General features: G+C 45.4%; 1 protein-coding gene across 2 annotated transcripts in view; it reads right to left on the bottom strand.

The window, feature by feature from the left end:
- KHDRBS1 (KH RNA binding domain containing, signal transduction associated 1) overlaps nt 1–15247 on the bottom strand; it is a 28818-nt gene extending 13571 nt beyond the window's left edge. For both annotated transcript variants that reach the window (XR_008443028.1, XM_054011554.1), the window contains exons 1-4: nt 14846–15247; nt 6767–6891; nt 6046–6162; nt 1631–1777 (exon numbers count right to left, since the gene is read on the bottom strand). Coding sequence is in view for 1 of the 2 variants with exons in the window: in XM_054011554.1 (XP_053867529.1) it covers nt 1631–1777; nt 6046–6162; nt 6767–6891; nt 14846–15155 (699 nt within the window). In the remaining variant the exon portion in view is untranslated. The remainder of the gene's footprint in view (nt 1–1630; nt 1778–6045; nt 6163–6766; nt 6892–14845) is intronic.
- Between the last annotated feature and the right edge of the window lie 617 nt (nt 15248–15864).

Raw genomic sequence — 15864 nt, forward strand, 5'->3', positions numbered from 1 at the left:
AATGCCCATTTGCAAACCCAAGCCGTCTTTTCACATTCCCACGAACACAGCACATCTCTCTGCTCCACGCTTTATCTCCCCAGAGGATGTAGCTTAGGGAATCAGCAGAAGATTCTGGTAACTCAGAAGAAGCCATTCCAACCCACTTCCTCCCCAGACACGCACACAGATCAGGTTACCAATACCAGCCTGCCTGTCGGGATTCCAGAGCTGCCACAGCAACACTGCTTCTGTAAACTGAGCTTATTGCACACATCAGGGGCTCCTGGCATTCCTCCATTCTCCTCCCCAAGCTCCCTGAGTGCCACTCCCTTCCATCCTCTATTTCAGAGACATGTTGTAAACCCCAGACCCCCAATGCCAGGAGCCCTGGGTGCCCACCACTCTGCCCCACCCCCAGCCACACCACTCTTATTCTCTTTTCTTCTCTCTCCTTCGGGGTGGTAACATTTTAAACTCAACTGGGACAAAGGAAGAACTCAAATAAGGGGTATTGTTATGCTGGAATGTGTTATTTTCCTCCCTCAATCAATTCTTTTATCTATAGAGAAATACAGAGGTGGCTGAAGCTGTGGTTCTGCTAACCAAAAGCCATGGGCTCCGCACGTCTCCCATTTCTCCCTTTTTTATTTTTCTGGTTTTCACCAAAATCCACAGGGTTCTGCTTATTGACACCCAAAACATTCCCTGAAGTTTTGGAATTGACCAGACATGGCATTCAAAACTGTTTTACATCCCAACAAAGCAATGCCATAAAGTTGCATGCAAAGGCCTTGTAAGCTCAGTCAATGAAAACCATCTCCAAATTAAAAAAAAAAAAAGGCATTAAGTGTTCATATACCATGCCCGGGTATCAGCTGAAATAGGCTGCTTCAAGTGAAACCCATTAAAAGTGAGCTACCAGGACTTTTTCCTGCTAGGTCTCTACAAGGCAATTTCAAGTGATGAATGGAACCCATTCAGGAAATCTATTACCCCACAGGGCAAAGCTAAGATTGCTCCCGACAGAAGAGCTGCCATATAAACTCAGACCAGTTTCATCTGCCTAGTCCAATACCCTGTCAGATCAGCCAGTAACAGATGTTTCCTAGTTGGTACAGGAAACCCCAAAGTGGCAATTATGAAGTAATGTGCCTCCAGAAGAAGCTTCTTCCTAAGCTTGACAAGGTGAGTGAGGTAACATTTGTTATTGGACCAACTTCTGCTGGTGAAAGAGACAAGCTTTCAAGCTTATACAGAGCTCCAGCATCAGAGCTAAATACAAGATGGAACAGATTGTTTAGTATAAGTATCTAACACATTGTCAGAGGCCATTCAAGGTGAAGCAGCCAGTTAACTATGTATGCTAATCAGTTTGTTCCATCTTGTATTTAACTGTGACACCAAGTACCCAGCCCTGAAAAAGAGCTCTGAAAGCTCGAAAGCATGTGGATCCAATAAAAGGCATTACTTCACCCACTTTGTCTCTCTAATATCCTGTGACCAACACTTCCTAAGCTTGAGCAGTTAGTGGTTTAAAATCTCTTCTTTCAGGGCACAAGTTAACTAATAAACTACTGTATATTCCCCAGCGAAGGGTACCAAAGCCAAGGCTCTATTCTAAAAAGCATCAAGAAACAAATTTGCATACCGGAACAAGGAACTTCTTGACTTCTTCCATGGCATGAGCCATGAGAGCATAGGCCTCGCAAGGTGGTCCAAAGACTTCAATGAAGACATGCAGATCCATATTTAAATGAGCATATTTGGGATCTCCTCCTTTGCGCAGTTCTTCCTCCTGAAATAAAGCATGATTCAACTTCCTAAAGCCAAACAAGGTGCAAAGAAATCATTTTCTTCCTTAATCATGTTTCTAAGCATTGATTTGCAGGACAAGGCTATCTACCCTAAAATGTTCAGCCACGTTTGACCATGGAGGTCAAACAGTAACCCTCTCGAGACTTCAAAACAGGTTTCTGGCATAAGTAATGCTTGTCTTGTGAATGGGGCTATAGAAAAATTAAGTTGTGCCACAGGAAAGAAGCAGAGTCTGCAGTACCAAGAGTAAATGGAAAGAAAAAAGGAAACAGGTGACAGTACCGTAAGGTAAGAACAAGAGACTTCTTTAAACACGAACAGGCCAATTTTCCACCAGAAAATATCTGTAATTTAGTAAGGATGATGTGACAGTTTCTACTCCTATGTTCATCGCTTTCAGAATTATGATAAGTTTTGTACAAAGTATGCCTTGTGAAGTAAAATTTGTAAACTCATAATTTGCTGATCATTATTGTCCTGGTGAAATATGTGCGGCAACATTGTATGTAAAGATGTACAGTTCTATTGTATGATATTGCTAAGACCGGTTCTAAGTCTGGGGGGGCAAGGACAAACCAGTTCCCCACAGATAAAAAGCTAGGTGTCATCAAAGTCAAATGGGCCACCGACTAGTTAAGTGGCCATTCTTTGGCAGGAAAGAGAGTGTGGGCAAAAAGCTACAGCTTGACAAAGAAACAGCTGAGAGTTCCTTCCTCCCTTACCAGCTGAGATGACTTTTGCACAAGAGAGGGCTTTAAGAAGAGAAAGCAATCAGCACAAATCATCGCTCTCTTCTCTCTACCAGTGACGTCAACAACACTGGATGAAGAAAGCAAGCTGCACTAGACTGAGGCCTTGTCTACACTAAAGGGAAAAGTCTATTTAAACTACGCAATTTGAATTACGTGAATAGCGCAACTCAAATCAATGTAGCTTAGATCTACTTACTGCGGGGTCCACACTACGCAACACTGATGGGAGATGCTCTCCCATCAACCCCCCTTACTCTTCTCGATCAGCTGGAGTACAGGAGCTGAGGGAGAGCACTCAGTTGTCGATTTAGCAGGTCTTCACTAGACCTGCCAAATTGACCGCTGATGCTTCGATCGCCGCAGCATTGATCCTCCAGTGAGTGTAGACAAGCCCTGGGGGAGATCCTTATTGAAAGATTCAGGCGGAAAAATTATGGAACTTATGGTGAGTCCTTTCTTTGAATTCACTTAGCTTGTTAAATTAGATATTAGCTGTATTTTACCTTTTGTTTCTTTGTAACTGATTCTGACTTTTGTGCCTCATTACTTATAATAATTTAAAAACCATCTTTCTGTAGTTAATAAATTTGTTTTACTATTTTATCTAAACCAGTGTGTTTGGATTGAAGTATTTGTACAACAGGATTGTGCATAAGCTTTTCTATTAATAAATGATGTACTTTATTTATATGAGCTTGTATTGCCCAGGAAAGTGATGGGCAGTAAAAGATGCACATTTCTGGGGACAAGTCCGGGACTGGGAATTTGCTTGAGTCCCTCTGCAATATAATTCAGGAGTGACTGACTAGAACAGTGGTCACCAACCAGTTGATCGCCATCGACTGGTCGATGCTGGAAACTCTCGCAGTTGATCGCGATCTCTGGCCGCTAAAAGTCTGGTGGTGCAGCGGGGCTGTCAATAAGGCAGGCTCCCTGCCTGCCCTGGCCCCACGCCACTCCCGGAAGCAGCCAGCACGCCCCCGCGGTGGGAAGGGGTCTTCACACGCTGCTCCTGCCTGCAAGCACCACCCCCGCAGCTCCCACTGGCTGGGAACAGGGAACTGTGGCAAAAGGTAGCTGCAGGACCGATGCCTGCAAAGAAGGGCAGCATGTGGAGCCCACGTGCCGCGCCCCCCTCCCACATACACACGTTGGCCCCTTCTGGGAGCAAGGTGGGGCCAGGGCAGGCAGGGAGCCTGCCTTAGCCCCGCTGCACTGCTGACTGGGAGCTGCCCAAGGTAAGTGCTGCCCGATGGGAGCCAGTATCTCTCCTGCACCCCAACCCCTTCCCGGAGCCAGCACCTCATAACCCCCTCCTGCACCCCAATACTGCCCCAGCCTGGAGCCTCCTCCTACACCCAAACTCCCTCCCAGAGCTTGCACCCCCCACTCCCTTCTGCACCCCAACCCCCTGCCCCAGGCTCAGCCCGGAGCCCCCTCCCACACTCCAAACTCCTCTCCCCCACCCCAGAGCCTGCAACCTCCCTCCGCCCCCCGAATCCTAACCTCCTGCCTGAGCCTGGTGAAAGTGAGTGAGGGTGGAGGAGAGCAAGTGATGGAGAGAAGGGGGAGGGATGGAGTGAGTGGGGCAGGGCAGATCCTGGGTTGCACTAAAATTCAAAAAGTGATCTGGTGCGTAAAAAGATTGGAGACCACTGGGCTAGAGCATTCATAACACAACTGGGAGTAATTTGCATGCTGGAAGCTATATGAGATCAGATCAGGAATGATGGCTCACAGCGAAGTAATGTAAAAAGAGCATTCAGGGAACAGCAGTCCAGATTGTACCTTGAGGAATGTCACAGATGGACATATAAAAGAAGTGGTCTCCAAAGACAGCAATGGACTGATTGCTGAACACCTGCAGCTCCCATTAACTTCAGTGGAAATTGTGAGTGTGCTCAACACCTCTGAAAAGTCAGACCATAAAGTTTTAAGAGGCTATTAATGATTTCACTGTGATTTGGCCTGGGTGAACTTTACTGCAGCTTTCAGTAGTATATACTTTGTCATGCTTGGTATACAAGTCAGTGATACTAAACTGGTTTGCCATTAACAGCTAGTCATATTTCTTCCGTGCAAGTGCTTTTTATCACTTCCCTTGTAACTGCTTCCTGCTCTCAGATGCACAGCTGGACTCAAGTCACATGTCAGCAGCAACATTCTTATCCAATGATTTACCAAGAGCAGTTAGTCTATTCCCCTACAGCTTCCACCTTTTTATATCAGCGTGAAAGAGGTGTTGGTACTTGTATTAATGCACTGTTGTAACTGCTTCTTCAGAAGATTTTTGGCAGATACAAGTAACATCATTCCCTTTCAAGGGCACACTCTCCCTCCAGGCACTGCTTTGCAATGAAAAATTGTGATGGCACCTTAGACAGTGCCAGTTCAGCTTTAATGTTAAGTGTCTAAATTAATTCAACAGATTCTTACTAAATTGGAAAAAATCTAAAAACGTAAAGGTGACTTGGAAAGTTAAAGTAAAAACTGAGTGAAATCCTAGCTCTGCACTGACTACCCCCATTTAACCAAGCTTTAGGGGCAAGGAGGAGGGGAGCATTCAGTACAGAAATCAATTTCTGTAGTTTCGCCATTCAGAAATCCTCCTAGCACTTTGCTATTCTCTGAAGATAAAGACTGGTACATTCTAGGTTTACACTGCCAGTGAACCTGTAAGTGCCTAGAGGATTTCACGCAGGGGAAAGATTATAAAAAAATAATAATAATAATTTATTCCTTATCTGAAAGCCTCCCATAGCCTGGTTAAGGAAGGCACTAAGGCCATGCCTACACTTCAAAATTATGTCGACCTTACGTCAGGATCCGGCCACCAGTTATGCAAATCGCTTGTGTGCACACACTTGGCTCCTTGTGTCAGCGTGTGCATCCTCATCAGCAGTGCTTGTCTGGATTGTATTGTCAGTGTGGGGCACTGTGGGATGGCTCCAGAAAGCCAGTAACAGTCGAAGTAAGCAATGCAGTGTGTACACTGACACTGTGTTGTCCAAATTACATTGGCTGTGACTCTGCGCTGCTCAGAGAGGCGGTGTTACTAAATCAGTGTAGAGAAGCACTTATGTCAGCAGGAGCCAAATATAAGTGAAGACGCTTCCACAGCTAGATCAACGCAAGGCAGTTTATGTCAACCTAACCATGTAGTATAGACCGGGCCTGAGGAAAGAAAGCTGGAATTGCACTCAATTCTTTAATTTTGCAGTTAAGCTTTCAAAAGAAAAGGAAAAAAAAAAAGTTAGCCTTTGCATCCAAATGCACAGAACGTTTAAAAGAGGACGCATTACCGTAGGCCATATTTTCTGCAAAGAGTTTAGCTCTACCATAATAATTTTTCACAAGGTAACATACATGGAGGTAGATATTGTTAGAGCAAGAAAGAAGTCAGCACCCCCGAGTTCTAGTGATTTTAATCTTTGTAAAATGCTTTGAGATCCTCAAGTGAAAGGCCATCTGCATATATGGATTTTCAAGCTCTTACCTTCGCTTTGTCTCTCATTGAACCTTTTCCAAGCACAGAGATCTTGGCCCCAGTTTCTTCCTGCAGTCTTTTAATGGTGTTGCCTTGGGGTCCCAAAATCTTCCCAACAAAATTAAACTGATAAGGGAAATAAACAGATTTAGTCCTGAAGCTGAATGAAGTTAATAACGATTGCTGTTAAAACTGCACTGGTAGACCCGGTAACACTGGAAGTTTAACCAAAGTCATCCACGGCCTCACCTCACAAAGTCTCATGGAGATATACTTTAAATAATATTTGTAGAAAAAATTAGCAACTGTCTGGCATGCTCTTTTTAGAGGTTTTATTTTGCCAGCAATTCATGCTAAATTAACTCACCTAGCCTATTTAATTCTAATTACTAGATTCCAACCATTTTATGGACACCAATTCTTAAGAGTTAGAGGGAGTCTTAATTTTTAAGCATGAAAAGAGAGCTAAAGAAGAAACTCTACCCTGGTAATGAAAGAGCAGAATTACTCATCGACACTTGCATTTTTATCCTGACATTCTAGAAATCCAAAACGTCAGAAATAAGATACTGCAAATTTGCATAGAAGAAATTCCACAGCAACAGAGCACCACTCTAGCATAACTCAGAATGACATTTAGAGAAAGACACTACTCAGTAAGCATAGCATGTAAGATCTTATGTTTACAGGAAGATCAGAGAGATTTGGTCAGTTATTTTCTGGCCCTCACCTTGGGATACTGTTTGACAGGTATCAGAACACGTTCCTTCAGTTTCATGTTCTTGTGGGAAAACAAATCCAAGTAGTTCTCTTCCTCATCCTTCTTTGTTTCACCCTTCTGAATTTTTTCAATTTCTAGACAAGATAAAAATAGTATAATTTACGTTCCTCAAAATGGAAATGACACTTTAGATTCAGTTGCATCATGACAGGCCATAGCGCCCTAAATTCTCTGTAAATATATGTACATTTATAACTATGTGGCAACAAAATTTGGATGTGTTTTTTTTAAAAAAAGGGCAGCCCATCTAGTCTTGCCTGTCTGTGTCTCTACACAAAATCTAGGACTCTAGAAAGACCAAGGACATTGTTGGTTCATAATAAGCAAATGGAATGGTGGACTACAACACGAGTCACCTCAATTGACAGTGAACATGAACCCATAAAATACAATACGTCATCTGTGCTGTTGCCTACCTTTCTTCCAAACCTCATGAATTAATATGGTAAAGAACTTAGTCAGTGAAGTGTTAAGGTTGCCTGATGATAGTTTGTGCCCTTCCAGAATGTTGAGTTTCACAAAAACAAACCTCTGAAAACCAGGAAATACAGAGTTATGGTTAACGCGCACACAACCTTAACTCTGCCCCCCTGGAGCTGGCAATAGCCACTGGGAATTATCTGCATGGATTCCAGCAGCTTTCACTGTGTTACATGTAGCTGTATTAAATGGTGGAGAACTAAACTAGAGTAGTTTAAAAGAGCTCTGACTGCTATGAGGAAATTAGGGTCTGAGTCCCCGTGTGTGATCAAAGGAAAGAGGTGACTATGTACCTTGAGGTTCCAGTCTGCATTATTTCAATACAGAATTGCATAAGTTATATCAGTAGCAGAGAAGTGGGGTCTTCTTGCCATGGGTACTGTCAGTAGTGAGGTGGGATATGAAAGCAGTTTGTGGATTTAAATGAAGGGCAGGGGAAAATATAGGTTTAAATGGTATGAAGGGGCTGTAAAAGGAAATGAAGTGGTTGTTAAACTTGACAAGTGTAGTATTCTGTCCGGGGAGCAGGCTTAGTGTTTGAGCAAAGCACAAGTGCAGATAAGTGGAAGCAGTCAGACACTCATAGATGGGCAAGCCCCCACCCAACCTGATACATACAAACATATACACATGAAGGCAAGAAGTGGGATGGGGGGCTGGAACCCCTGAACTCAACTCACATGAGGTGGGGTAGGCAGAGGAGCTCAGACCACCCCATCTCCTAAAATACCCCTCTCCTGCACCAGTAAATATTTGCATCCTTAACAAAAAAAAAATTGTGATTATATTCTCAAAATAAAAAAAAAAACCTGCCATATGATCAATATGCCTTCCAACCTTTTCCAATTTTCTGGCGGGATCTGAACTGACTGGCTGGGTGAGTCAGATTCAAAGGACAACTTCTTATACGCATGAGCTATCAAGCTGGTGTGAAACTTAGAAGGTTAACAATCCTGTAATTCCTCTGTAACATGCATGCTCAGTGTAATGCCTTTTAGATTGTGCATATACTTGTCTATTAATAAATTATGTACTTTATGTATATGAGCTTGTACTGTGTCCAGGAAAGTGATGGGCAGTACAAGATGCACATTTGTGGGGACAAGCCCGGGAATTTGCTGGTGTCCCTCTGCAATATAATTCACGAGTGACTGGCTAGAACAGTTTAGAGCAAGAGGCTTGTACCATGCTAAACTAGAGAAGCAAAATCTTTTCCAAAAAAAGGTTCTCGTGAACCCTTTGGTCACATAGCCCTACGTTTGGACCCCTAACAGAACTCCTGCACCCTCATGAAGCACCCCAAATCTCAAGGCAATCTGAGCAATCAAACTTTAGAAGACTAAAGGCTGTTCTACAATGAAAAGTTAGGTCGACCAAGTTACGCTGTGCGGAAGTGTGAAAAATCGACACCCCTGAGCGATACAGTTAAGCCAACCTAACCCCCAGTGTAGAAAGCACCAGGCCAATGGAAGAATTCTTCCATCAATCTAGCTACTGCCTCTTGGGGAGGTGGATTAACCACAGCAATGGGAAAACCCCCGTTTCTGTAATGAGTGTCTACACTAAAGCGCTACAGAGGTGCAACTGTATCTGGGCTGTTGCAGTGTTTTAAGTTTAGACATTGCCTTTGAAGAGCAGAGATTTAAACAGAAACCTCATCTTAATCTTAACCATAGCAGGGCTACTGCTCTGCCATAATACAAACTTCATCTCTGAGTCAAACAAAGCACCCACCTGCAACCTCCTACTGCCCCAGAGGAACCAGTCCCAAAACTTACTAATTCTTAGAATGCTCCCATTTCAAGAAGGCAACCCCCTGGGAATTAGGTCAAGTCTGTTTAAGGCCTTGTCTGTACATGAAAGTTGCACCATTTTAATCCAATTTAGCTAAACTTATTTTGGTTTAATAGTTGCTTATTTCAGTCTATCCTAAACTAATCCTTAATAAATTTAAAATAAACCAAAATTAGTGTGTCCACAAAGGAGTTTGTACCGGTTTAATTAAATTGGTTTCCAATTACATCTTTAATTAAACCAGTGCAACTTTCAGAAGCCCTAAATATGTGGCTTTCAATTGTATTAGCTCAATCGAGTTGTCTTAACGAGACTGAAAAGCCAATTTAACACTTGTTAAAATGCAGACCATTACGTTTGGAGGCACATTAACTGACTGTGTTGTACCCTGGAGGGAAGCCTGAGCTACAACATGGCCATCTAACAATCTTCAAACATGTTAACCTGCACCTCAAGAGTCAACAGGGGCTTTTCAATCATGTCAAGTCATCACAACTGGAAAAACTTTTTTGGCTTTCAACACATGACCCTAGCTTTCAGTCTTAATTTATAGCTCTTATAGCTAGCCAATTATAGTGTGGTGGGGAAAGAAAGATAGTGCAACAGACTGAGATGAAAGCACAGTACAGTCTTGGTCAGAAATTTGGCTAGAAGCCGAAGCACCTTTGTGAAATACTGTATAAGTAAGTCGATCATCAGGGTCAAAAACAGGGATCTCAAACCCAAAACACGAGGGCCACATGAGGACTAGTACATTGGTCCAAGGGCCTCATCACTGACACCTTTTCATACAAAGATACAAAAGCCCCCCCCCCCCCTTTCCATGAGGCCCCGCCTCTGCCCATCCTTTCCCCAAAGTCCCTGTCCCAACTCTGCCCCCTCCCTGCCCCTATTCCAACCCCTTCCCCAAATCCCCGTCCTGGGCCCCCATCCCCACCCCTGAGCATGCCACATCCCCGCTACTCCCCCCTCACTTCTGCAAAGTCCTAAGCGCTGGGAGATAGGCAAAGGAGTGGGGATGAGGCGCATCTGGAAGGGCGTGGGGAGCTATGGCTGGCCGCATGTTTGAAACCCCAGGTCTAAAACCCTGACATCCTCTTAACTGTGGACAGAGCTGACACTCTCAGTGAAAGGTGTCACAGAGAGAGAGAGAGAGAGAGAGAGAGAGAGAGAGAGAGAGAGAGAGAGAGAGAACAGGAGTACTTGTAGCACCTTAGAGACTAACAAATTTATTAGAGCATAAACTTTCGTGGACTACAGCCCACTTTTTTGGATGCATATAGAGTGGAATAAATATTGAGGAGATATATATACACAGAGAGAGAGAGAGAGAGAGCGTGCCCAAAGAAGGGGGGAATCACATGCAATAGGAAACTAAACAAAAGATTAATAACTCATTCTGGAAGGCCCTCATACCACTGTGATGGGCCCAGTACAAGAACTTAAAACAGAACTCACTGTTCAATGGGTCTTTCCATAAGCTTTGGAAACACCAAATTAAAGTCCAGAGGATCAGCAGGTTTTCAAATAGGAGGATACAAATTTGTATCCTTTAAAGAAACATTTAATCAGGCGATGGTTAAACACCGTAATTATTTTCAAATGGACACTGTCGGTAGAAATAGCAACTCAAAGGGTTTACTTAGGGGCACACCAACACGTCATGCACTAACTGGCCTACTGTGTGCCAGCAGGGTCTACACAGGCCAATCAGCATGCAATATGGTGTGCATTAGAATGGGCCATTCTGCCCATCAAATCGTGAAAGGCCCTTGTATCACTTGGGGGGAGGATGAAATAATCAACACAGCATCAGCTGGAGATGAGAAATAAAAGGGGCACTTCCAAGCACTGTGCTACCAGCTCCTGAGAAAGAGACTGACTCCACATCAGGTAGTACTACTGATTCTCAGCTACTTGGATGGAGGCAACTGTATCTCCAGAGAAATCTGCTTTTCTTTGAAGACATGTAGGATGGAAAGGAAGCAGCAGTTATGGTCTCTTGTCAAAGTTCACAGGACCCATATCAAGTAAATGCTGCGTAAGACTTAAGAGCTGTGGAGTTGGGCACATTAAAGACGCCAAACACTGTCTGAACCAGGCTCCTTGAGGTGAAGTTACAATGCAATAGTACCCACTTATCTTGAAACTGAGAAGAAAATGGCACTGGACATAGATTCTGAGGAACTGTGGGCCCTATGGTACCAAGTCACTCACCCACAGTGCTGAAGGATCAAGAGAAATGGAGGAACTGATCCAACCGAATATTTGGGGGCTATCTGGGATCTGCACCTGATGTTCAGTCTTCTGAACTCTTCAATTGACCTGTCGACTGCATATTATTTGACCACAGTCAAATATTGTTAAATATTTTAGCAAGAATGCCCTGATGTAGGTGGCAGCCTAGCTTTTTGATTGCATCATGGTGCCACAGAACTTCAGTTCATTGTTCCACATTTTTCTGAGTTACTTAACTGAGTTATTTTAACATTTTTCGTAGTAACGCATAAGCATTTAAGGCTAAGGTAATTGGAGACCATAAAGTCTTATTCTTCTTTTGTTACTGTTCTAAAAATTAGTGCTTTAAAATTTGATCATTTTTGACAATATTTGACTGATCAAACGTCCAATACTACGTAGGCACTTTGCCAAAAGGAGTAATATCTGCCTCAATGGAAATGACTGATCTGAATGGCCCAAATCTAAGATGTCTTATCCTTTGTAGGATTCCTAGGACCCAAGGAAGATAAAAGACACTGGAGTCCAAGCAGGATCTCTGTCAAAGCCATCTTCCACAGCCTCTGGAAGTGTAAAATGTGCTTTCCCTGATTCATATGAAGAATTCAGATCCTTTGCCATCACAAACCATTGAGAGTAAATTACTTTATAAGAGAATGAGTCTTTAGATGTTACATTGGCTGAAGAAATTGTACAAGCACAACTCTTAGACTATAAATATCCTTTCACAACATAAAAACTGCTCTGAACACAAGCTCTATTTTTTCAAAGTCTCTTGGCAACAGCATGACAACTGTATATATTTAGGGCTGGGGTAATCTTGTGAAAGTTTCAAAACAGCACTGAAACTGAAGACCTTTGTTTATTCACTAACTAGGTTTCAAGAACACAGCTGCAGTATTTAAATTTTCCCAGTGACTTCAGACCCTATCAGAAGAGACACGCTTCAGGATGAGATTTAATTTAGTTTCTATGCTCAGAGCTTTGACTGACTGGCATGTCAGACCCTTTATACATTATCCAATCTAGTAATCTGCTCATGTAATCCAAACCAAACTATGAATGATAGGATACCTAAATTTCACTTATGACTGTGCAGATATACTTAGACGAATTGAACAGAATTTTAGAGTAGGAACTGCAAATGCTGTATGGTGAATATTTTTGAGAAAGTCACCCAAACAAAGCCAAACTGGGGCACCGCTCAAAGAGGGCAGCGTTAAGGGTGTGTCACAGGCGTAGTGTGTACTTTAACTCTTCACTTCCTCGATTTCAGAAATTTAGCCACTCTCCACTTTCTGGAAGGGCACAAGTTACACAGAGCAACCTTAACTCAGGAGAGCCCCTTGCTCAAATGACCCCAAATTTGGACCACTAACACTACCCTGCATTCATGAGGCACAGCAAATGTCCAGACAAACTGAGTGAATCATGAGGATTTTAGAGCACTTAGAGTAATTAAGCTTTAAACAGAAAGAAAAGCTCAATCCATAGCAGATCTGGCACTTTGCTGTAATACACTGAAAGATATTTTGTAAATGTACTGAGGATTTATATTAAATATTTCATTACACCACTCAGTAATTAAAAAGTTATGCGTGGTGAGAACGCCATTCTCTGTACAAAAATTAGCAAATTTGTACTGCACCCAGAAGGTTTCACTTCACTAATACAACTCTGAAAGATATTTCCTCTGCTGTTGAAGAACAGTTGGTTGAAGGGCACATTAGTGGAAGTATTGTTATAGGCTAAAGTATTATAAGACTCATCTTTAAACATTGTTTTCAGGAAAATATGATTTTTTTAAGAAGACCACTTAATTATCTTGGGAATAATACATATCTAATTTATCAAAACCAAGAGGTATACCAGTGGCACCAAGATACAAATTCAGAACTGAGCCACATTAAATCACTTGTACAAGGAAGATTACAGCTTTAAATAGCAGGTTTCAGAGTGGTAGCTGTGTTAGTGTGTATCAGCCAAAACAGTCCTTGTGGCACCTTAGTCTCTAAGGTGACACAAGGACTCCTCCTTGTTTTAGCTTTAAATAACAGTTTCCTAGTTTTACATGAAGAGTTGAAAGGAGTGATGTAATATATCTACTATATTAATATTGGCAATACCATATTATAACTGCTTTCTAATAATGCAGTTTATGAAGAATTGCATTAGTATCAAACATATAATTTTAAACGCAATAGACCTAACAAGAGGCTAAATTCTACTCTTCTTGTCTAAAATAAATAGGACATTCTGTATATGTTAGTTTACACGGCCTCTCCACCTTGTTACACACAGGAAGCTGTTAGCGTTTTAACTTGCTCTAATTTTTAAACCAACTGTGTTTCAACACAGCCCTGTCTACTTGATACAGATACTGAATGTGACTACAGTGCAGCTGCGCTGTAGTGATGTGGAGAAACCCAAGCCAGCAGGCGATTGGACAGTGATGATCAGGGAAAAGAGTGTTAGCTTAGTCACAGAACAAAGACTGCCATGCCATTTCCATTTAATTTCATCAGAGGCATGACACAAGCTCTAATACAGATTTTCACAGTGGTGAATTAAAAAAAAACACAATCCCATGTTTTAAAGGAATCCGAATAGAGACTACATAAAAAACAGTTTACTACCATTCTCTTTAGTCTCCTCTCCCCCAAGGATGGAAAGGGCCAAGATAATCACACTTTCCTAAAGAAGAAAGTTCTAGGTTCGTGTTTAATCCCTCTCAATCCAAGAATTAACCATTGGGACTGGAGGCCGTCTAAACAATTATAGATGTGTGTATCTTAAAACTACCAGTCCGTCCAAAGTACATCACAGCAGGAGCCAGCTGAACTATAAAACTGCCCCCTTCCGCCTCGGCGATTTAACTTCCCCTGCACTGCTTAAACCCTGCAGACGAGGCCGTTTACACGGCAAACAGTTCCAAGGCCAGAATAAAAAGGCGACCGCCCCCCCCCCCCCCTCCCAGCTCAGCCTCTCTCCACAACTTCCCCAGACCCGGGCCTCTGCCCCTCCTCCCCGCACGAAGACCAATCGATTGCGAGAAGGAGAAGGGCCCGAAGGGAGGGAAGCGCCTGGCAGGCCGGCCTCATGGCAGCCAGGCTCCGGGCTTCCCTGCTCCACGAGGCTCCGACCTACCGAGGAAAGCCAGTCACCTCCCGGGGACGCAGTCCGAGGAGCGGGGCGTCTGCGCTCAGCCCCATCGGGGAGCAGCTCTGAGCGTCGAACAAAGAGCGGGGCCGGGACCGAGACGCCACAGCCCACCCCGCGGCTTGTCCTGCGGGCGGCCTCGGGGGAGAAGGGCGGGTCTGCGCCTCTCGGGGAGCGCCCGCTCCCATCCCCTTTGCCCCATGCCAGCGGAGGGAGAAGGACCGGGCTGCCCAGCCGGGCCTGGCGCAGCGTGGGTGGGTGGGTGGGTGGGTGGCTGGTCCCCCCCCCCCCGTCTGGGCCGGGTCACCCCCCATCTCTCCCCCCGCCTCCCGGGCCTATTTCCCCTCCCGGCGCTACCTGCCGTCAGCAGCTGCATGGCGTGGGTGAAGGACGGGTCCAGACTGTCCTTCTCGGCCATGAGCTCCGGCAGGTACTTGTTCTCGGGCTCCATCTTGACGGTGGCCCCGGGCAGGAGCGGGGTGGGCGCGGCGGTGGGGGTCTGGGAGGCGGCGGCGGCGGTAGCGGCGGGCGGGAGAAGCGGCGGCGGCTGGGCCCCGGCCCCTCGGGCTCCGCCTCGGGGCGTCCGGCGAGGCCCGGGCGCCCCTTGTCTGGCGGCGGGGCCCGGGGTCCGGCCCAGCCGGGCGGCGGGGTCCTCGCGGCGCTGCATCCGCGGAAAGAGGGGGCGGGGGGGCGGCCGAACGAGCGGGGGGACCGAGAGGGCGAACAGGGTTGCCGCGCACCGACCGCCGGGACTCCCAAGACAGGAAGTGAAGGGCCGGAAACACCACCGCCGCCGCCGCCAACAGCTCCTCGCCCACTGCGCCTGCGCTCCCGCCGCCGCCCGCTCCCGTGCGGCGTGGACGTTCGCACACCACCCCCGTCACAGAAGGCTCAAGCACTAAGCATGCGCTGCCGCCTCCGTCGAGAACAAAGCGCCGAAGGGAACTGATGCGCATGCCCAACCGTCGCCCAGTGTCGTCCGTGCGCACGCGCAACCTTCAGCCCGCGAAGACAAACGCGCGAGACTCTCGTTGCGCACGCGTCGCGCGTAGCGGCGCCTTATTAAGTCACAGCTCCGCCGACAACAAAGTACCAAGGGAACTCAATGCGTCTGCGCAGCACGCTCACAATCAGGCGAGGCACATTGCGCGTGCGCAACCAACGCCTTGAGTCGAGAACAAAGCGTCGGCCACACCTCAGGGCGCATGCGTATTGTATTCTCTTTCCGCCTCCCCGGCCGAAAACTCAAGGCGTAGCGTAGTGGCCTTACTGCGCATGTGCACCTTCCTTCCCCTTCCCCCCAGGCCCTGTGGCTTGTCCTCGCGAGTCGCCGCGCGATCTCCGAACATGCTGCCGTGCGCATGTCCCGAGTCATG

The sequence above is a fragment of the Malaclemys terrapin genome, chromosome 22 (assembly GCF_027887155.1).
Source record: "Malaclemys terrapin pileata isolate rMalTer1 chromosome 22, rMalTer1.hap1, whole genome shotgun sequence".
Lineage (NCBI taxonomy): Eukaryota > Metazoa > Chordata > Testudines > Emydidae > Malaclemys > Malaclemys terrapin.